The sequence below is a fragment of the Budorcas taxicolor genome, chromosome 6 (assembly GCF_023091745.1).
Source record: "Budorcas taxicolor isolate Tak-1 chromosome 6, Takin1.1, whole genome shotgun sequence".
NCBI lineage: Eukaryota > Metazoa > Chordata > Mammalia > Artiodactyla > Bovidae > Budorcas > Budorcas taxicolor.
The window spans coordinates 46,807,303-46,831,408 of NC_068915.1; the positions used below are offsets into that span (position 1 = coordinate 46,807,303).

Here is a 24,106-nt window from a genome sequence, read left to right on the forward strand (position 1 = left end):
GCCACCTGATGTGAAGAGCTGACTCATTTGAAAAGACCCTGATGCTGGGAAAGATTGAGGGCAGGAGGAGAATGGGATGACAGAGGATGAAACTGTTGGATGGCATCACTGACTCAATGGACATGAGTTTGGGTAAACTCCAGGAGTTTGTGATGGACATGGAGGCCTGGCATGCGGCAGTTCATGGGGTCCCAGAGTCAGACACAATTGAAAGACTGAATTGGACTGAAACACCCAATTCCTTATTTGTCTCTTGCTTGATTTCCTATGTTGGAAGCCACCTTTGCTTATTATTGGTCATTAAATGAGTCTAGACTTTGGTAATAGGGACCTGCAAGCTACAGAAGTTTTGTTATTTGAGGACTGTATATTTTGGGGTGCTGGAGAAGGAAATGGCAACCCACTAGAGAATTCTGTGGATGGAGGAGCCTGGTGGGCTGCTGTCCATGGGGTCGCACAGAGTCGGACACGACTGAAGCAACCTAGCATGCATGCATGCATGCCTTGGAGAAGGAAATGGCAACCCATTCCAGTATTCTTGCCTGGAGAATCCCAGGGACGGAGGAGCCAGGTGAGCTGCCACCTATAGGATCGCACAGAGTTGGACACAACTGAAGCAACTTAGCAGCAGCAACATCAGCAGCCTCAAGTTATTCAATACCTGAATTAAAGTAGCTTTGAAAATAGATGTTTAGTATTCAAAATTCCCATAAGTCTTGGACCAAATGGTATGTTTAGTTCACATGCTCAGTGATATCCTCCCATGGTATATCCTCCCATGGTAATATCAAGAGTGAGGAGGTTTATCCCAGTCTGTCTTGTTTTATGAGAGATGAGTCCAGTACCTATTCCCAGTTGTAAATTAAGTATATAATATTTCATAAGGTAAGTACAATGGTTAATAAATATATAAGAATTTTAACCTCAATAAGATTCTGGGAATGCTTTATTTAAATGTGTTGTTCTTGGGAATTATCAAACACTGGCTTGGTGAATGTAGGTTAACACCTTTCTGCATCAAGATAGGAGTTCAGAGATACTGTGAAAATGCCATCAGAAGCTCTGATTGATTTGTTATAATTTTATTTTTAATATAGTCTATATACAGCTTCTAGGCAGCATAGAAAATATACAAAGAAATCATACTCAGTGGACATAGTTTTATTAAGTATCTGATTTATTAAATGTAAGCTGCCTTTTTTATTAAGGATAAATATGCCTCATTTTAAATTTTGCCATGGTAGTACCATAATTTGTGTAATAATTCTAATTGTTGACAGTTTGGGTATTTTCAAATTTTTATTATTTTATTACAATATTGTAATGAAAGTTCTTACCTTTCCTGAAAGGTGGAAATTCTGGGATAAAAGCAATTACCATTTAAAATTTTAATTGTTTTGCTAAAATTATCCTCCAAAAAGGTTATACTAGTTTTTACTCTTTTTTAACAGATGTGTGAATGTGCCATTTCCTTTATGTCCTGTAGATTATGTGTTTTTTTTTTTTTCCAGCCAGCAGCTTTATTGAGGTACAGTTGACCTACAATACATTGCATGTATTTTACCATGTAGTTACATTTCCAGCAATCTTTATTCCTTTATGAAGATTTTGATTTTCAGCTGGTGATATTTTTCTTCTGCTTATAGGGCTTTAAAAACATTTCTGATGATACAGGAACAAGCTCTTTTGGTATTTGTATATATGAAAATGTTTTTATTTTGCCTTCATTTTTGAAAGATGCCTTTGCTAGGCGAGAATTTTAGGTTAAGAGTTTTTTTTTTCTCCTTACTTCAAATATGCTGCTGAAGTGGTCTCTGGATTCTTTGTGTCTGATGAAATCTGCTGTCCTCCTTTTCTCTGTTCCCCAGTTGTGCTTAATGTGCCCTTTTTTTCCCTTCTCTGTTGCTTTTAAGATACTCTGTTTATCCCTATTTGACTGTGATATGGATTGGTGTGGTTTGTGTCTCTTGTCTTGAGGCTCACTGCTCTTATGGAATGTGTAGGTTCATAGTATTAGTAAGAATTGGAACAATTATGACCATCATTTCTTCAAATAAACTTTTTTGTTTCTCCTCGGCTCCTTGGGGACTCCAGTTATACCTGAGTTATAGCTGCTTGAGGTGGTCCCACAGCTCCTTACCCAGTTTGGGTAGTTTCTGATGCTTATTGTTATAAGTTTGCTGATATTAGTCTGTCATGTTTCAGTTTAGTTCAGTTCAGTTGCTCATGTTTAATCTATCATTAATTTCATTTAGTGTGAGATTTTTCATTTCCTTCATTATAGTTTTAATGTTTAGAATTTTGATTTGGGCCTTTTAAAAAGAACTTTAATTTTTCATGTCTCCATTAACATGTTTAATATTTACCCTGACTTTGAATATCTAGAATATATCTGAAATAACTATTTTAATATCTTTGTTTGCTAATTCTCCCTGCCATGTTTGGATTGGTTCTGATTGATTTTTCTCAGTTCAGTTCAGTCGCTCAGTCATGTCTGACTCTCTGCGACCCCATGAATCACAGCACGCCAGGCCTCCATGTCCATCACAAACTCCTGGAGTTCACTCAGATTCATGTCCATCGAGTCGGTGATGCCATCCAGCCATCTCATCCTCTGTTGTCCCCTTCTCCTCTTGCCCCCAATTCCTCCCAGCATAAGGGTCTTTTCCAATGAGTCAACTCTTCGCATGGGGTGGCCAGAGTATTGGAGTTTCAGCTTCAGCATCAGTCCTTCCAATGAACACCCAGGACAGATCTCCTTTAGGATGGACTGGCTGGATCTCCTTGCAGTCCAAGGGACTCTCAAGAGTCTTCTCTAACACCACAGTTCAAAAGCATCAATTCTTTGGCACTCAGCTTTCTTCACATTCGAACTCTCATGTCCATACATGACCACTGGAAAAACCATAGCCTTTACTAGACGGACCTTTGTTGACAAAGTAATATCTCTGCTTTTGAATATGCTGTCTAGGTTGGTCATAACTTTCCTTCCAAGGAGTAGGTGTCTTTTAATTTCATGGCTGCAGTCGCCATCTGCAAAAATAAAGTCTGACACTGTTTCCACTGTTTCCCCATCTATTTCCCATGAAGTGATGGGACCAGATGCCGTGATCTTCATTTTCTGAATGTTGAACTTTAAGCTAACTTTTTCAACTCTCCTCTTTTACTTTCATCAAGAGGATTTTTAGTTCCTCTTCACTTTCTGCCATAAGGGTGGTATCATCTGCGTATCTGAGGTTATTGATATTTCTCCCGGCAATCTTGATTCCAGCTTGTGCTTCATCCAGCCCAGCGTTTCTCACGCTGTACTCTGCATGGAAGTTAAATAAGCAGGGTGACAATATACAGCCTTGACGTACTCCTTTTCCTATTTGGAACCAGTCTGTTGTTCCATGTCCAGTTCTAACTGTTGCTTCCTGACCTGCATATATGTTTCTCAAGAGGCAGGTCAGGTGGTCTGGTATTCTCATCTCTCAGAATTTTCCACAGTTTATTGTGATCCACACAGTCAAAGGCTTTGGTATAGTCAATAAAGCAGAAATAGATGTTTTTCTGGAACTCTCTTGCTTTTTCCATGATCCCAGTGGATGTTGGCAATTTGATCTCTGGTTCCTCTGCCTTTTCTAAAACCAGCTTGAACATCAGGAAGTTCATGGGTCACGTATTGCTGAAGCCTGGCCTGAAGAATTTTGAGCATTACTTTACTAGCATGTGAGATGAGTGTAATTGTGCTGTAGTTTGAGCATTCTTTGGCATTGCCTTTCTTTGGGATTGGAATGAAAACTGACTTTTTCCAGTCCTGTGGCCACTGCTGAGTTTTCCAAATTTGCTGCCATATTGAGTGCAACACTTTCACAGCATCATCTTTCAGGATCTGAAATAGCTCAACTGGAATTCCATCACCTCCACTAGCTTTGTTCATAGTGATGTTTTGTATCCTAAGTTTGTTTGTAGTGATTTTTATCCTGATTTGGGTTTTAATTTTCTGTATATTTGCATGCCTGGTAGTTGTTCATTGGATGCTAGCCATTGTAGATGTTACCTTTTGGGTCTGAGTTTTCCTGCTTATGGGCTTCTCTGGTGGCTCAGATGGTAAAGAATCTGCCTGCAAAGAGGGAGACCTGGGTTCAGTCCCTGGGTGAGGAAGATCCCTTAGAGAAGGGAATGGCAATCCACTCCAGTATTCTTGCCTGGAGGATTCCATGAGCAGAGGACCCTGGCAAGCTACAGTCTTTGGGTCACAAAGAGTCAGACATGACTGAGCTAGTAACACTTAAGGCTGTTGCTGTTTATTCCTGTAAATGTTCTTAAGCTTTGTTCTAGGTCAGGTTGAAATTACTTGGGAACAGTTTAATCCGTTTGGCTGGCACTTTTAAGCTTCTTTCAGTTTCAGCATCAGTCCTTCCAGTGAATATTCAGTACTGATTTCCTTTAGGATTAACTGGTTTGATCTCCTTGCAGTCCAAGGGACTCTAGAGTCTTCTCCTGTACCACAGTTCATACTGTTCATGGGGTTCTTGAGGCAAGAATACTGAAGTGGTTTGCCATTCTCTTCTCCAGTGGACCGTGTTCTGTCAGAACTCTCCACCATGACCCTGTCCATCTTGGGTGGCCCTAACATGGCATGGCTCACAGTTTCATTGAGTTAGACAAGGCTGTGATCAGTTTGATTAGTTTTCTGTGATTGTGGTTTTCATTCTGTCTGCCTTCTCACTGATAAGGATAAGAGGCTTATGGAAGCTTCCTGATGGGAGAGACTGATGTGGGGGAGACTGGGTCTTGTTCTGATGGGCGGGGCCACGCTCAGTAAATCTTTAATCCAATTAAAGATTGAGATGGTTGGATGGCATCACCACTCATGGACATGAGTTTGAGCAAGCTGCAGGAGTTGGTGATGTACAGGGAAGCCTGAAGCGTGCTGCAGTCCATGGGGTCGCAAAGAGTTGGACACAACTGAGTGACTAAACTATAAGCTTTAGACAGGACCAATGTGGTGTATAGTCTAGGGTTAATATTTCCCAGTACTGAGGCACTCTTAGTATTCTACGTGATGACTCACATATTGTGGTTTTCTACTCTGTCTTGTTGGAACAAGCACCATTCCTTGCCCTGTATAATCTTTAGGGATTGTTTTCTCTGATTTTTTTACATGTCCTTTTTCCTTGCATGCATTAGTAGTCAGCTAGAGACTCAAGGCACTCTTTTGAGATATCCAGGCTTCTCTCTTCTGTGCAGCTCACTGTTCTCTGGTACTTAGAGCCCATATTCTCTAGCTTCCCTTAGTCTCCCCAACTTTCTACTTCCATCTCTTCAACCCAGAACATCTAGTCTCTGCCTGGGTTCTCTCTTCCTGCACCTTTTCCTGGAAGTTCTCTCCAGGAACTAATTTAGGGCAACCATAAGGTGTACTTTGTTTCTTGTCTCTCAGAGATCACTATACTTTGTTGCCTAATGTTCAGTGTCCTGAAAGCTGTTGTTCCTTATGTTTTGTCTTATTTTTCAGTTGTTTGGCGAGAGGATGGTAAATCTGGTCTGTATAATTTCATCTTGGCTGGAAATATAAATTCTGGCTTAATAAGTTTTAGCCAATAAAAACAGAATGAGATTTTTTTGTTTGTTACATCTTGAGTACTTATCACTACTTAAAGTGAAATTCACATATTTATGTTAAATTTGAATGACTGGCCGTATGTATTATTGATTTTATGCTGATTGTGTAGAAGTTTAATTTTTGTGGTCTTATGAGTATTGGCCACACACAAATTCATGGATGACAGAAAGACATTTAAGTAGCTTTTTGGGTGTTTAGAGTTCTGGAATCTGAGACCATATCCTAATGGTAGATATTGACAGAGGAAACGAAGGCCAAAACTTGGCTTTCGTGATCTAGTTGCCATGATACCTATCTGTTTTAACTCCAGTAAAAGCAATAAAATTTCACCATATATTTGTAAAGCTGTCCTCTTTTCTTTTTAAAATCATTATAATTTGTGAAATAATTTTTACCTTTTATTTCCTAAATGAGGATCCAAAAGCTAAGTCATTTGTACCCTATCTTAGTGTTCTTTTAAATGATAGTACAATGCCTTTCCTTTTTTTAAAACTAGTGGACAGACAGAATCATGCATAAATAATTTCTTTAGAGATTTTTGGATTATAATCAATAATAATACTGAAGAGTAACCAAGATACAGGTCATGCATTGGTTTCTGTAAAACAAATGGCAGGCCAACTTCGTTCACAAAAACATTGGGTTTCACAAGTTTCTTTGTAAATTACTTGTTTGGCTCTGTCCATCTGTCATTTCTCTATTAACTGATCAATCAGTTGCACCAGTATCAAAAGTAATGGTTAAGTTCTGCAGTTAACTTAAAAAAGGCTGTGATCTAGGTTAAATGGTGTTGGCAGTAATTGTGCAGCTCAGCTGAACCCTGGAGTTGTTCAGAGAACAAAATCCTAAGGAGGTCACCGTTGGATTTACTGTAGGTAAACTGGGGATTGATGGGTAGATTTTTGATGTTGGAAACTCGGAATGGGATTAAGGGCTGAAATGGTTCTGTAGCAGTACTGCAGGGAGTTACTGTGGTGGGAGGCGGAGCCAAAGTGTGAGGTTATGCTTGTGCAAAATGGAGACTCTTTTCCAGGTCAACTTGCAGTTTTCATTAGCATAGAATTTAAAATTTTGAATTTAGGATCTGAAGAAATTCTTTCAGATGTTACATAATTTACCTTTTAAAAAATTGTTAGTTGCATGACAACGTATTCCGCTTTGCCTGTGTTCTCTTGTGTCTTTATGTCAGTGTCATCATCCATCTTAGATAATAAGATCAGTTTTTAAAACAGGTTCTCTCTTCAGTACTATAAATGGCTGACATTGTTGAGTGTTTACTATATGCCAGGTACTGTTCTTTGCACTTCATATGAAATAAATTAATTTCACAGCCCTTTGATATATGACTTTTATTACCATTTGCTGATGAGAAAGCAAGAGCACAGAGGATAAAGTAACTTACTGAGGTCAAATGACAAATAGATTCGGAGTACCTGTGTGCTCTGGGGACCCAGGGTGTGCTGTCATCCATTGTGCTGTTTGCTTTAACAGTTTTGGGAAGAAGCGAGAAACATAGGCAGCTCATGCTTAATTAGCATGAAGGGAAAGGCTATCCACTCCAGTATTTTGGCCTGGAGAATTCCATGGACTGTACAGTCCATGGAGTCGCAAAGAGTTGGACATGATTGAGTGACCTTCATTTTCTGAGACATTATTCTAAGCTATTTTAGTATTATTTTCAAGACAGGAAGACCCTGGAATTCTATTTTCAAGGAATGAATCAGCTTTGACTGACACATATCAGACCTTGGACACTGTTTTCATAACAGGTATCATTTGGGGAAGTCTCTGCTTACATTGTTATGAAAAAACTATGGTTTTCCTCTTCCCCTCTAGGTTGTATATTTTGTTTTAGTGTGTCCGAGATGGCACTTTAAGAGTACTGGGCTTGGATAGGAGGTGGGAGGGAGGTTGGAGAGGGAGGGGATGTGTGTATACCTATGGCTAGTTCATGTTTATGTATGGCAGAAACCAACACAACATTGTAAAGCAATTATCCTTCAATCAAAAATAATTAAATAGCATTGGGCAGTCTTTTCCTCATAAATGGCTGAATTCCCCAAAATCCTAACATATAGTCAGGATGAAACTCATTTAAGCTTTAAACAACAGTAATAACATTGACATATAAAAACCAATCATTTTGGGTCAACAATATTTTTATTGTCTAATACTTCTGTGTACTATGAATGCCTTTTTAATTTATTCATTTTCATGGCTGTATATAATGGGCAGTTTTGTTTTTACTGTATAGAGGAGAAATTTGAGATCAAAGAGAACATAAGTAGTAGAGCCAGATTTTGAATATAGTCTGCCAACTTCAAGAGTCTTGAGTGCTTAACTGTGATGGTAAATCACCTTTCCTGGGGTTTGAGGCCTTTAAGTGGTGCATTTAAAAATAAAAGAGAAAACACAGATCTGTCATTGTATGTCATAGAAATCAGGGCCAGAGTTGTGTAGCCCAGGCCTCCTGAGACACTGAGGCAGTCCTGGCACTATTTCTTTCTGTCTCTGTATTCAGTCTCTTTCATCATTTTCTTTCTCTCTCTGCATTTTGGCTTCCTCCTTTCTCCTTACCACCTGGCTCACCTTGACTCTTCCTAAAATGATACCTTCAACACAAGTGTCTTTACCACCTTGAAAATGCAGACCCTTGGCCAAGTGGCTTAACTTTTCATGATCAGATTTATAGTTTCTCATGGGATAGAATTCTGTCATCCTGGTCAGGCTCTGGATTATTTTCTTCAGGGTCAAGCGTCCATCCTTCGATCACCTATCTGTGGTGGGGCTCATAGGCTGAAGGATGAGTGACTGGGCAGGACACAGTCAGGGATCTGTCTACATGACCACTGGCAGGTAGTTCTCAGGGAAGGATTAGTACCCCAGAATCTGTCTATACTAGTACATATTGGATTTTATTAAAGCTGTATCATAAAACTAACTACACATATATAAATATCAACACGGATGCAATAAACACATCATAAAAATTAAATGAAGTGATAAAAAGTAAAACAAATAACCTCACAAATACAAATGCAAAATAATATATATGTTATAGGCCCAAGTTTTTTAAAAGATGACTTCCTTTTAGGTTGTGAAAGTCAAGGAAAGTGATGAATTGTTCTAAACTGAGGAAGATGAAAGGACATGTGGGGCTTCCCAGGTGGCTCAGTGGTTAAGAATCCACCTGCCAATGCAGGTGATTTAGGATTGGGAAGATCCCCTGAGAGGAAAGGGCAACCTAATCCAGAATTCTTGCTTGGAGTTCCCATGGACAGAGGAGCCTGATGGGCTCCTGTCCATGGAGTTACAAAGAGTCTGACTAGACTTAGTGACTAGGTGTGATGCAAAGGGACGTGTGGACTAAATATAACACATGGTCCTGGATTGAATCCTTTAGCTGCAAAGATTTTCACTGGGACAACAGCACATATGGAATGTGTTCTGTGAATTAGATAGTACAAAATAGAGAGTATCAGGATTAATTTCCTAATTTATATGGTCATACCAATACTATATAGGATAAAATCATGTTTATAGGAAAACATGCGGAATTATTCATTGGTAATGGGACAGCATGCCTACGACTTATTACTAAGTAATTCAGTTGGGAGTAGGGGAAAGCTTTTTGTTTGTTCTGCAGGTTTTGAAAATATTTCAAAATAAGAAGTAAAAAAGAAAAGATAACTTCCTGCAACTGCATATATAATTTCTTTAATGGTACATGCTAGAATAATTTATACAGTAGAACCATCTGATAGATGTTTTTGAAAAGAATATTTGAGTCATTTATTTGTTGAACACTCCTTTATTTGTATAGTCAATGCAGACTTTTCCTGAAGTAGGTTTACATAATTGGATAGGTTTACCAAGAAACTCTACATTATTTGCTGTGTGTTATTTGAGGATTTACTTCAGAAGATTTCAAATTCTATTTTCAGATTTCTTAATTTACTGGTCGTACTGAATAAGAAGTACCTCCCTGGTGGCTCAGTGGTAAAGAAGCCACCTGCTAATGCAGGAGACTTAGGTTCAATCCTTGGGTCTAGAAGATCCCCTGGAGTAGGAAATGGCACCCATTCTAGTATTCTTGCCTGGGATATCCGACAGACAGAGGAGCCCGGCAGGCTACAGTCCATGGGATCACAAAAGAGTCAAACATGACTTAGCAACTGAACAACAACATGTATTTTCACTTATTAGTGACTCTTTAAAAATTTTTTCTTCTAGCGGCCCCCATTTCGAAAATATGCAGTTTTCTGTGAAGTTTTAGAAAAGTGTGAATAGTCAGAATTGTCTTCTCCTCTCTAGGATATTGAGGAGTTTATTGAAGCTGTTGGTTTGTAGTATATTTGGTTTATTTTCTTGATCAAAATGTTGAAGATATGTGAAATATAGAATATACTTTTGTTATATGAGTATACTTTTGTGTTATCTTGAAGGTCATAATTTAAAGGAGAAATATATATTAATTTTTGAATGATAATTCCAGAGATAAATAATTCAGTGTTATTTATTCAGTTTTTGCCCAACTTAGGAGCCAGATAGTTCTTTTACTCCAGATAGTTACTTTAAAAGCTTTTTTTAAAAATTGCATTTTGATACCTTCATTTTGTTTTGTTAAGCACACATTTTGGTAGATATCTATACACTCATTTTAGGCTTTCTAAAATAGTTTAGTATTTGGAATGTCACATCTAGTTTATATTTGGTAAATAGCTTTATTTTCTGAAGTGTATTTATTGATCCTAAAGCCACCGAACTCTTTTTTTCTGGGTTCTCTGTGTTCATTGTGGCAAGAAGAATTTCCTAGGACATTGGTTTTTTTTTAATGTATCACATAAATGAAACAGTTGCCATTTGCTCCAACTGACTGGACCATTTCCAAGGCAGGCTTCCTCTCTGCCATGTCAATCATCATACTTTTCAGTCTAGAATTTCTCTCTAGCTCCTGGATCTCTTCCAAGAGAGGGACGGTTTCTGAGCATCTCAGCAGCAGTGATTTTTGCAGGTATATCCACAGGATTCTGAAAATGTCAGTCAGGAAGAGGAAGTGGGATGGACAGAAATAGGGAAATAGGAAATAGACATAGACAAGAGAAGTAGTTAATGAGGCAGGTCGCTTTGAAAATAACCTCTTTTTAAAGGAGCATTTAGAGAAAAAAACAACAACAGTAAGGCTCTGTTTAGAACAATAGAATATACAAGTGCTAGAGTGGACCTTCTTGAATAGTGCTTTCCAGATTATCTAGAATTAGGGCTAACCTGTGATGAGGGACCAGATTTTTTGTTTCCAATTCATTGTGGATAGGGCCTATCCAGTAAGTCCATTTGCCACAGGATTGGGTAGGATTCTTTGAACACATTGTCTGATTGCTACAGTGGATTCTAAATTCTGAAATTTCTCCATTTCTGTGTGTATTGTATGGAGCTGTCAATTTGCTGAATGATACTAGTCTGCTGACCACTTGTTGAGTAGTGATTTTTGTTTTCCTAAAACTTTGTTTCCTCATTTTACACCTAAGATTATTTAGCCCAGAAAAGTGAAATGATTTTCTCTGTATTATATAGCTGTTAAATTTTCTTTTGTAGTTTCAGTAGAGCACAGTGCTACTCAAGAGCAAACGTTGGCCTTTCGTTGGAAAGTGGTATTCACAGTCAGTACATTGTTGTTCATTCTGTCAGTCCTGGCTGACTCTTTGTGACACCATGGACTGCAGCATGCCAGGCTTCCTTGTCCTTCATTATCTCCTGGAGTGTGCTCAAATTCATGTCCATTGAATGATGCAATCCAACCATCTCATCCTCTGCTGCACCCTTCTCCTCTTGCCCTCAGTCATTCCCAGCATCAGGGTCTTTTCCAATGACCCAGGGTCTTTTCCTGCTCCTCATCCAGGTTTCCACAGTATTGGAGCTTCAGTTTTAGCACTAGTTCTTCCAGTGAATATTCAGGGTTGATTTCCTTTTAGGATTGACTGGTTTGATCTCCTTGCTGTTCAAGGGACTCTCAAGAGTCTTCTCCAGCACCAGAATTCAGAAGGATCAATTCTTTGGCACTCGGCCTTCTTTATGGTCCAACTCTCACAATCATACATAACTACTGGAAAAACTATAGCTTTGATTATATGGGCCTTTGTTGGCAAAGTGGTGTTGCTGCTTTTTAATAGGCTCTCCAGGTTTATCATGGCTTTTCTTCCAAGAAGCAAGCCTTTTTTAATTTCATGGCTGCGGTCACTGTCTGCAGTGATTTTGGAGCCCAGGAAAGTAAAATTTGTCCCTGTTTTGACTTTTTCCCCATCTATTTGCCATGAAGTGATGAGACTAGATGACTTGATCTTTGTATTTTGAATGTTGACTTTGAAAACAGCCTTTTCACTCTCCTCTTTCACCAAGTCATAAAAATATGCCTCTGTGGTTTGGGGCATTAGAGATTTCCACTTTCTGCATTATGGATTTCTTAAATAACCTTTTGTATGACATTATAATTTTAGAATCAGGAAAAAAATCAATAAAGATGCTAAGTAAACAATACCAAACAAGAAAAATCAGAAATATTGAGATAGAAAAAGCATCAGTTCAATTGCTCAGTCGTGTCTGACTCTTTGTGACCTCATGAATCGCAGCACGCCAGGCCTCCCTGTCCATCACCAACTTCTGGAGTTCACTCAAACTCAGGTCCATTGAATCGGTGATGCCATCCAACCATCTCATCCTCTGTCATCCCCTTTTCCTCCTGCCCCCAATCCCTCCCAGCCTCAGAGTCTTTAAGTGGTGGTGTCATCTGCATATCTGAGGTTATTGATATTTCTCCCAGCAGTCTTGATTCCAGCTTGTGTTTCTTCCAGCCCAGCGTTTCTCATGATATACTCTGCATATAAGTTAAATAAACAGGGTGACAATATACAGCCTTGATGTACTCCTTTTCCTATTTGGAACCAGTCTGTTGTTCCATGTCCAGTTCTAACTGTTGCTTCCTGACCTGCATATAGGTTTCTCAAGAGGCAGGTCAGGTGGTCTGGTATTCCCATCTCTTTCAGAATTTTCCACAGTTTATTGTGATCCACAAAGTCAAAAGCTTTGGCATAGTCATTAAAGCAGAAATAGATGTTTTTCTGGAACTCTCTTGCTTTTTCAATGATCCAGCGGACGTTGGCAATTTGATCTCTGCTTCCCCTGCCTTTTCTAAAACCAGCTTGAACATCAGGAAGTTCATGGGTCACGTATTGCTGAAGCCTGGCTTGGAGAATTTTGAGCGTGACTTTCCTAGCGTGTGAGATGAGTGCAATTGTGCGGTAGCCTGAGCATTCTTTGGCATTGCCTTTCTTTGGGATTGGAATGAAAACTGACCTTTTCCAGTCCTGTGGCCGCTGCTGTGTTTTCCAAATTTTCTGGCATATTAAGTGCAGCACTTTCACAGCATCATCTTTCAGGATTTGAAATAGCTCAACTGGAAACCCATCACCTCCACTAGCTTTGTTTGTAGTGATGCTTTCTAAGGCCCACTTGACTTCATATTCCAGGATGTCTGGCTCTAGGTGAGTGATCATACCATCATGATTATCTTGGTCATGAAGATCTTTTTTGTACATTTCTTCTGTATATTCTTGCCACCTCTTCTTAATATCTTCTGCTTCTATTAGGTCCATACCATTTCTGTCCATCTTTGCATGAAATGTTCCCTTGAAAGAAAGTGAAAGTGAAGTCGCTCAGTCGTGTCTGACTCTTTGCAACCCCGTGGACTGTAGCCTACCAGGCTTCTCCGTCCATGGGATTTTCCAGGCAAGAATAGTGGAGTGGGTTACCATTTCCTTCTCTAGGGGATCTTCCCGACCCAGGGATCGAACCCAGGTCTCCCGCATTGGAGGCAGACACTTTAACCTCTGAGCCACCAGGGAAGCCATGTTCCCTTGGTATCTCTAATTTTCTTGAAGAGATCTCTAGTCTTTCCCATTCTGTTGTTTTCCTGTATTTCTTTGCATTGATCACTGAGGAAGGCTTCTTATCTTTTCTTGTTATTCTTTGGAACTCTGCATTCAGATACTTATATCTTTCCTTTTCTCCTTTGCTTTTCACTTCTCTTCTTTTCACAGCTATTTGTAAGGCTTCCCCAGACAGCCATTTTGCTTTTTTGCATTTCTTTTCCATGGGGATGGTCTTGATCCCTGTCTCCTGTACAGTGTCATGAACCTCAGTCCATAGTTCATCAGGCACTCTATCTATCAGATCTAGTCCCTTAAATCTGTTTCTGACTTCCACTGTATAATCATAAGGGATTTGATTTAGGTCATACCTGAATGGTCTAGTGGTTTTCCCTACTTTCTTCAATTTAAGTCTGAATTTGGCAATAAGGAGTTCATGATCTGAGCCACAGTCAGCTCCCGGTCTTATTTTTGCTGACTGTATAGAGCTTCTCCATCTTTGGCTGCAAAGAATATAATCAATCTGATTTTGATGTTGACCATCTGATGATGTCCATGTGTAGAGTCTTCCCTTGTGTTGTTGGAAGAGGGTGTTTACTATGACCAGTGCATTCTCTTGGCAAAACTCTGTTAGCCTTTGCCCTGCTCATTCCGCATTCTAAGGCCAAATTTGCCTGTTACTCCAGGTGTTTCTTGACTTCCTGCATTTGCATTCCAATCCCCTATAATGAAAAGGACATCTTTTTTGGTAACTACATAACAATATATAAAAACTTTTCTTTTTGCCTAATTAGAGTAATGGGTTTATATGTAGAAATTGTCAAGAGATGGTCAGAAACACATTGGGAAGTATTACATAATTCATAAAAAGTTGCTTTTTATTTGGTAGACAGTGGAGGGCAATTGAAGAATTTTATATAATAAGGCAATACAGACTAGGTTGGTTTTTAGCAAAGAAAACTTTTGTGTTTTCTTACTATATATTTTAAAGTAAGATTAATAGGGGGGGTCTACTTCAGTTTTGTAAAATAGTTTAGTTCTAAATGCTGTAATTGAATGTCTTTGAACTAGAAGAAATGAATTAAAATGTAGAAGAACAAATATATGATGTAGTGATTCAGTCTATTTACTGTATTATGAAATTTCCCTGACACTAAGTATTTGGTCACATTTCGGCAGCATGTTATACTGTTGAGCATAACCAAACTGCTTGGGCTGGAATCTCAACTCTGCTTGGGCTGGAATCTCAACTCTGATGTTCTTTTTTCAACATTGGAAAATTACTTAACCTCTTTGGGTCTTGGTTTCTTCACCTATAAAGTAGCGATACTTGATACTTTACTTATAGAACCATCATGAAGTTAAATAGTTAAAAGACTCTCTGTGTATGTGTGTTGATGTGACATGTTTATTATGTAACATATCGCAGTATCTGATAAATGTGTGTGCTTAGTCGCTCAGTCGTGTCTGATTCTTTGTGACCCCATGGGCTGTAGCCCTCCAGGCTCCTCTCTCCATGGCATTCTCCAGGCAAGAATACTGGAGTGGGTTGCTTTGTCTTCCTTCACAGGGGATCTTCCCAACCCAGGGGTCAAACCCAGGTCTTCCACCTTGCAGTGGATTCTTTACTGTCTGAGCCACCAGGCAAGCCTTAGAGTATTGGAGTGGGTACCCTGTCCCTTCTCCAGGGAATATTCCTGACCTAGGAATCAAACCGGGATTTCCTGCATTGCAGGCAGGTTCTTTACCAGCTGAGCTACCAGGGAAGCCCACCTGATATATGATGAGCATTAAATCCATACTTCTAACTGCTGCTGCTGTTGTTATAATTAGAAGATATCTTATTAAATAAATTTGATAAGCATTTGAGAATAATGTGAGTGTAAAATACCACAAATATGTCAGTTGTTGTCAGAAAATTACCAACCTCTGGACTTCAAATTCTACTTTTTTCTGTTTATAGAGAAATAAAGAAAACTATTCTATCAATGCTCAGGATTTTTATTATTGTGTGATAAGATTGGCTTATATTTTTGTTTTCGTTTAAGTATATTTAATGTTTTCTCTTTTATAGTTTATCAGAGAAGATATGAAATATAAAGATGCCACTAATAAACACAGCCATCTGCACAGAGAAGATAAGCACATAACTGTTGAGGATTTATGGAAACAGTGGAAAACATCAGAAGGTAAGGCTGTTTTAGTGATCTCGAGCTCTCAGCTGCTTTTCTGCATTGCTCACCCATTTTTAACATATGATTTACAAAAAAATCCAAATAGTATTTCTGTGAGGATGTTTATATTTTAGTAATAATTGTTCCAGTTTTGGTTTTGAAATATGATTTTCATTTTTCTTAGGATTTCTTAAGGGTCAGCCTGTTTTCAGGTAATTTGACACCTTATACTAGAATAAAAAGATAATACATGTCTGAGAGCTTAAAATTTTAGACTGTTGTTTCATCTGTTAAATGGCATTATTAGAAAAAGTTTGTCAAATAAACATGGATCATAAAATTTTCCTTTTACTTATGGACGACAGTTCCTAAAGTTTTTAAAAGGCACAGAACTTTTAACCTTTTTCTTAAGGAAACTCTTCATGAAGTCTTCTAATAGTTGCCTGGTAAAGTGTAATTTATATTTTATTCCTTTCTCTATACTTAAATCCTCAAACTGTCTTATAGATAGTAATTGTTTAGGGCAGAAAAGATGTGTGACATAAAATTTCAACTAGATCTCTAGTATTGGAAAGCTACTTAAAAAAAAAAAAGTCTTCCAAGTTTTTTTTTTTAAATGGTAACAGAGTTGAATAAAATGTCTTTTTTCTAATGTTTCTATTCACTTATCAAATCACAATTATATTGTAGTTTATATTTTTCTCTTCAAGTTTGAATAGTGAAATGAAATTAAAAAGAAGCTAGGACACATTGCCAAGTAGGAATATGAAGAAATTATGAAGTTTACTAGACTGTCAGTGGTAGGTAGCATTTGGAAATCAGAAAATATAAGAAACTATTTCCATCAGTACTTCATATTTTTATTAATGCTTAAGAAGATTTGCTAACATTTTTTTTTCATTTTTAAAAAATAATTCTGATTAAATACTCCGGGAAGAAGAAAATGAAAGAAGGGAAAAATACTGTTGACCTCAATGAAAGATACATAGATTAAAAAAAAAAAACCAGTTTGTCTCCATTTCCCTTCCCCATGCCATTTTAAAGTAATAGAAACTTGGCGTAGGAATAGAAATGAAACTGAAAGTGTTAGTTGCTGAGTTGTGTCTTAGTCTTTGCAACCCCGTGGACTGTAGCCCACCAGGCTCCTCTGTCCATGGAATTCTCCAGACAAGTATACTGGAGTGGGTTGCCATTCCCTTCTCTAGGGAATCTTCTTGACCCAAGCTTGAACCCAGGTCTCCTGCATTGAAGGAAGATTTTTTTTTTTACCATCTGAGCCACCAGGAAGGAATAAATGAGTGTAAATTTCATGGGCAAAAGTGCTAGAATGGTCAAACTCAGTAAGATTTAATCAGTTTATGTGAGATATCTCAGTAGTACATAGATATTAGTAAAGGACTTGGTGATCCCTTATGGAGTCGATTGCTACTAATATCTTTTAGATTTGGAGTTTGTGGTAAGTTGAATGGAGCCCACTTAACTATGTCTGAAGGAAGGAAAAAAAGACTTGACCACTTCTCACCACCTGTTGTGCTCTCTCTCACCATGGTTCAGCCCCCATCTCTTCCCTAGATATCATGGTAATGTTCTGATAATAGGGGTAGGTCCTTAAGCGTCTCCTTGTGGATGCTTCTGTTGTGTGGTGGTCTGTTCTTCATTTGTAGAGTAATCTATTTACCATATAAATCAGATTTGCTCAATATCCTATAATGGCTCACTCAGTTCAGTTCAGTTGCTCAGTCGTGTCTCACCCCATGGACCTCAGCACAATAGGCTTCCCTGTCCATCATCAGCTCCTGGAGCCTGCTCAAACTCATGTCCATTGCGTTGGTGAAGCCATCCAACCGTTTCATCCTCTGTTGTTCCCTTCTCCTCCCGCCTTCAGTCTTTCCCTGCATCAGGTTCTTTTCCAGTGAGTCAGTTCTTTGCATCAGGTGGCCAGAGTATCAGAGTTTCAGCTTCAGCATCAGTCCTTCGAATGAATATTCAGAACTCATTTCCTTTAGGATGGACTGGTTGGATCTCCTTGCAGTCCAAGGGACTCTCAAGAGTCTTCTCCAACACCACAGTTCAAAAACATCAGTTCTTCTGCACTCAGCATTCTTTATAGTCCAACTGTCACACCCATATATGACTACTGGAAAAACCATAGCTTTGACTAGACGGACCTTTGTTCGTAAAGTAACGTCTCTGCTTTTTAATATGCTGTCTAGGTTGGTCATACCTTTTCTTCCAAGGAACAAGCGTCTTTTAATTTCATGGCTGTAGTCACCATCTGCAGTGATTTTGGAGCGCCCAAAAATAACATCTCTCACTGCTTCTGTTGTTTCCCCATCGATTTCCCATGAAGTGATAGGACCAGATGCCGTGATCTTCGTTTTCTGAATGTTGAGCTTTAAGCCAACTTTTTCACTCTCCTCTTTCACTTTCATCAAGAGGCTTTTTAGTTCCTCTTCACTTTCTGCCATAAGGGTGGTGTCATTTGCTAATCTGAGGTTATTGATATTTCTTCCAACAATCTTGATTCCAGCTTGTGCTTCTTCCAGCCCAGCGTTTCTCTTGATATACTCTGCATAGAAGTTAAATAAGCAGGGTGACAGTACACAGCCTTGATGTACTCCTTTCCTGATTTGGAACCAGTCTGTTGTTCCATGTCCAGTTCTAACTGTTGCTTCCTGACCTGCATACAGATTTCTCAGGAGGCAGGTCAGGTGGTCTGGTATTCCCATCTCTTTCAGAATTTTCCACAGTTTATTGTGATCCACACAGTCAAAGACTTTGGCATAGTCAATAAAGCAGAAATAGATGTTTTTCTGGAACTCTCTTGCTTTTTCTGTGATCCAGCAGATGTTGGCAATTTGATCTCTGTTTGCTCTGCCTTTTCTAAATCTAGCTTGAACATCTCTAAGTTCATGGTTTACATACTGTTGAAGTCTGACTTGGAGAGTTTTGAGCATTACTTTGCTAGTGTGTGAGATGAGTGCAAATGTGTGGTAGTTTGAACATTCTTTGGCATTGCCTTTCTTTGGGATTGGAATGAAAGCTGACCTTTTCCAGTCCTGTGGCCACTGCTGAGTTTTCCAGATTTGCTGGCATATTGAGTGCAGCACTTTCACAGCATCATTTTTTAGGATTTGAAATAGCTCAACTGGAATTCCATCACCATCACTAGGTTTGTTTGTGGTGATGCTTCTTAAGGCCCGCTTGACTTCATATTCCAGGATGTCTGGCTCTAGGTGAGTGATCACACCATTGTGGTTATCTGGGTCATGAAGATCTTTTTTGTACAGTTCTTCCGTGTATTCTTGTCATCTCTTCTTAATATCTTCTGCTTCTGTTAGGTCCATACCATTTCTGTCCTTTATTACGGTCATGTTTGCATGAAATATTCCCTTGATGTCTCTAATTTTCTTGAAGAGATGTCTAGTCTTTCCCATTCTATTGTTTTCCTCTATTTCTTTGCATTGATCCCTGAGAAAGGCTTTCTTATCTCTCCTTGCTATTCTTTGAAACTCTGCATGCAGTTGGGTATATTTTTCCTTTTCTCCTTTACCTTTAGCTTCTCTTCTTTTCATAGCTATTTGTAACGCCTCGTCAGGCAACTGTTTTGCCTTTTTGCATTTTTTTTCCCTTTGGGGATCATCTTGATAACTGCCTCCTATACAATGTCATGAACCTCCATCCATAGTTCTTCTGGCGTCCTGTCTATCATATCTAATCCCTTGAATCTATTTCTCACTTCCACTGTATAATCATAAGGGATTTGATTTAGGTCATACCTGAATGGTCTAGTGGTTTTCCCTACTTTCTTCAATTTCAGTCTGAATTTGGCAATAAGGAGATCGTGGTCTGAGTCACAGTGAACTCCCGGTCTTATTTTTGCTGACCGTATAGAGCTTTTCCATCTTAGGCTGTAAAAGCTGAAGTTTTTAGGAAGACCTCTAAAGGTCGGTGATCTGCCCTATCCTAGACCCTCTTTTCCGTTTTCTGTCCTGTCCATCTCACTCTCACTGGGCTCTGTCCTAAATGGACTCCTTGCTGCAGGAATGCAGATGTCCTCCTGATTACCTCTTTTATTGGGCTATTCTCTCCTTAAGGTCTATCCTGACCACTCTATTTAAAACAGCAAATTGCAAACCACAACCCCCATTGTCTCTTGTACTGTTGTTTATCCCTCTTCCATAGCTTCAGACTTTCTCCACCACCCCCGTCATGTATCAGCTTCCAAGATATAATTGATTAATTTGTTTTGCTTGTCCTTTTCCTTCTCTCCCCTGCCCCCCAAAAAGTTAGCCTCAGAGGAAAGGGGTATCTTGGTCTATTTTTGTTTATTATTGTGTCCCAGATTCGATGGGGTTTTGTCCCTAAAGCCTATTTTGATTTCTCACCCTAGTGAGGGATCTTTTGTGAGAAATGAGAAATGTCTGTTTGGTTTTAGTTGGAAGATCTTTTTAAGTTTTGAATAGCCTCTTGAACCTTCTTCCCTAGGCTTTCAACCTAATTTCCATGCCCTGAGATTTTATCATCATGGTGGTGTGAAGATTTTCCCCTTAACTCTCAAAGAGTTGGCCTAAATTATCTACTCCATGCTTCTTTTTCTCTGAACTCCAGTCTCTCACATAACAACCTCTTAGGGGTTAGGGTTTGGGAGGAAGAGTCTTAGGCTCCTACTGCAACAACTGCACGGGAGGAAGGAGAGAGGAGCTAAATGAAAGAAACATGTATAGAAGTTTTGTAGTGACCTAATTGATTTTCTCAGTGTCATTTCTCAGTTGATTTGACCATGTGTGACTCTTTCCATTTATTAAAGTGCTCATGTAAAAAGGCAGGGCATTGTTCCTAAGTCAGTGATTTTAATCATAACCTGAAAAGCCCCCGGTTTCCTGGAGGCGTCTCGGGGGACAGGGCATGCTAAATGTGTAGGGTTCTGCTTTTATTTGGTATATTTTGTTTCTCTTAAAGGTTTCTTTTGGGAAACAAAAAGTAATTCTTCTGGAAAGGTTTGGAAACTGCTGATAAGGTGACTAGAATGCAATAATATGTAACTTAAGTTTGTTTAGTTGAATATGAATACAGATACCCACACACACACATGCACACACGTGTGTATGTACACACAAACACACAGTCATACCTGTGCCCATCCTTGTGTCTCCAGTGCCTAGAACAGTGCCTTGTTTACTTTGATATTCAGTAAAGATCTGTTGAATGAATGAGTGTATAATGTCTGATGAGCGCTGGATACTCAGTAATTCAGTTCATACTTTGAGTACAGGCATTTCTGTTGTAATGAAATATATGCATTCCTGGAAAACTTACGCTGTTCAATTATTATGCTTAAAAACTGGAATTTATGGAAGAAAATTGGAGTTGGAGCCAACTACTCAAAATCTATGCAGCTTTGTAATCAGAGCACTAACAGTACTAATACAAATAACTAGCACAGGAAAAAAAAAGAGGTGTGGAATTTCAAACCAGTAAATACTATGCTCACTATAGAACTTTACCTTTAATAATACATAAAGATAACTTAATAAAAGGAGTGTTAGATAGGGTTGAACTTGCTAAATAATGACGATAAGGGCAATGTATGCAAAGATGAGAACTAAACAAGCATATCTAAGCGGCTGTGGCCAGGCTGAGCTAAGAGGAAGAAGGAATGGCAAACAGACATCATTTTCAAAGCTTTGTTGTTCTGTCTTTATACTTTGTATCCAGTTCCTATTACTTGGTGGTGTAAAATGATAACATGTGCTTTCTTTTTATCAGTTGCAGGTAAGCTAATTCATGTTACAGAAAACCATGTAGCCTAATAGGTTTTGTATCTATTTTGTGTTAAGCAGGCAGTGGATCCTGGGTATTAAAGATAAGTTAAATGCATTCTGAGCTATTGATATGAGAAGTAAGTAGCTGAGTGGAAAAAACAAAGTAAAGAAATAATTACAACATATGGTGATAGTGTATAATAATAGAAGTAAGTGTAAGATATGAAGCTCATTGGAAGGACTAATGAACTCTCTGATAGAATTATAACCAGAATTGGGTGTTTGCAATCAGCTGTGAGGATTGACTGGGAGTTCTGGAAGGGAATAAGGAAAGTGAAAGTCGCTCACTCGTGTCTGACTCTTTGTGACCCCATGGACTATACAGTCCACGGAATTCTCCGGGCCAGAACACTGGAGTGGGTCGCCTTTCCCTTCTCCAGGGGATCTTCCCAACCCAGGAATCAAACCCAGTTCTCCTGCATTGCAGGTGGGTTCTTTACCAGCTGAGCCACAAGGGAAGCCCAAGAACTGGAGTGAGTAGCCTGTCCCTTCTCCAGCAGATCTTCCCGACCCAGGAATTGAACTGGGGTCTCCTGCATTGCAGGTGGATTCTTTACCAGCTGAGCTATCAGGGAAGCCCTAGGCAATAAGGAGGTAGACCATATATGGTAGCCCCCTTATTGCTCCTCTTTCAATTACCTGAAAATTTGCTGGAAGTGGAGGTAGCGTCCTTTAGGTGGTTTGTGGGTTTTCAAGCTGTATAAATATACATCCCAGCCCTTCTGTTTATAAACATTAAGACATCTGGCACATTTTAAAATGCACTTGTAAAATGGATCTCTTGTGTCATATAAATGAGTAATGTAGTAAAAGTGCCTGGCATACTTCCTGGTAACACCTGATAGGCACTTAATAAGTGTTGACTTACTTACCTTTGTAATAATGCTGGATGAACAAAAATGTTCAGCTCTATTTAAAGTTTTGTAAGGTTTTTTGCTTCAATCTCATAATATTCATCAGTTAAATGAACAGATACATTAGGCTAAAGACTCACCATTTTAGTGTACAATTCTCTGGGTGGTGAAATGTAACTAAGATCTTTATGGAATGTTGTCAAATGGGGGAAAAGGTAGAATTGTGTTCCTCAGAAATTGATACTGATCTCATATAGAACAGTTTCAGTGTGACCTGAATGTACTTGTGTGTGTGTGTGTGTGTGTGTGTGTGTGTGTATGTGTAGAGAATCCTTGGTTAGCTTGCACATGGCAAAAGTCCAATATAAATAAAAGTCATTTAAAAAACTAATATTAGATTTCAGACAGATTTAGATAAACTGGATCAGTTGTTAAAAGTAATGAAGGCAGCAGTTAGATAGCAGCCAGATACCTAATGAAGGAAAATATGTAGAGAAAGTTATTGATTATGTATGAGATCTAGGGACTCATGTTAGATATAACACTGATTAAGTAATATATTGTTTTTAAAAATAACTCATTGGGTTAAATAGTTATTTTAACATGTGACAACCATGAGGTAATCTTTCCATCCTGTTCATGTTCAGTATGGGTCTTATCTTACATAAGGTCACTGTATAATTTTGGTCTTTACACATTGAACAGACATTTGGAAATTTTGCTGAAGGTTTATTATTGTTGTTTTTTTGACCAGGAATTTAAAGAATCTGAAATTGCTGGAGAGAATGAAAGATGTCAGCCTTTAATAATGTATGTTTTAAAGTGTGTCCAAAATCTAGCTAGAGAGAAATGAGCAAGAGCATTTTCCATCTGTTTAGGAAAGCAAAAATGTCAGTGTTACATGAAGAAAATATAAAGGAAAAGAATTCCTGATGATGGGTGTTAAATTTCTAAAAGTAAGGAGGATTTTAACTCTTTCTTTATGTAGATCCTTGATATTCTTAAGGATTTTTTTCTGGGTGTAAAAGTACAAATGGATCTCTAAATGTCAATAAAATACTTTTTCATGTGTATGCTATTGGTTACAATGAGACTGGAATGAAATAAAATGTAAATCAATGCATATTGTTTGACATTATCAGCAGAGTAACTCAGAATGTAGACCTTGTGGATAAGAAGGTAGCCAGTTACCTTCGTGGCATCCATCAACACAATATTGTATGTTTACAGTAGGCATAGCAGTCACTATGGCAGGATAAAAGTATAAGATAAGGCCTTTTTCTTCCAGAAGTTTACAGTATTGTTACATGTGCACAGATGAAATGTTAAACAACAATACATGAAGATTTGATTAAATAGTAGGTAAGTGGTTCTATTTGTGGGACTTTAAAAGAATGGATAGATTTATTATGAGGAAGTCTTCATTAGGGGATGACTCTTTAGCAAGATTTTGAAAGATAAAATTTTTCTAGAATTGAGAAAAAGAGGGATATACATACAGGTTAGCATATTAAAATGAGTACTTGTAATTTCCATTAGTCCTAAATCCCTCAAGTAAGCACAGTTTTCAAGTCAGAAATGTAATTTTTTAGTGTATGAAATAGAGTAAATCACAGTTTTAATATTTGTCTTTTGCTATTAACATGTAGTGCTTAACCTTTCTGTGTCTTGGTTTTGTCATCTGTTAGATAGGGGTAAGCCTGTCTACTACATGAGAATG

The 24,106-nt window shown here is 38.5% G+C and overlaps 1 protein-coding gene across 1 annotated transcript in view; it reads left to right on the forward strand.

Annotated features, from left to right (window-relative positions):
* Positions 1-24,106, forward strand: part of STIM2 (stromal interaction molecule 2) — a 178,496-nt gene that overhangs the window by 102,366 nt on the left and 52,024 nt on the right. Inside the window, exon 3 of the mRNA XM_052641997.1 lies at positions 15,608-15,722. Within this exon, the coding sequence (XP_052497957.1) occupies positions 15,608-15,722 (115 nt within the window). The remainder of the gene's footprint in view (positions 1-15,607; positions 15,723-24,106) is intronic.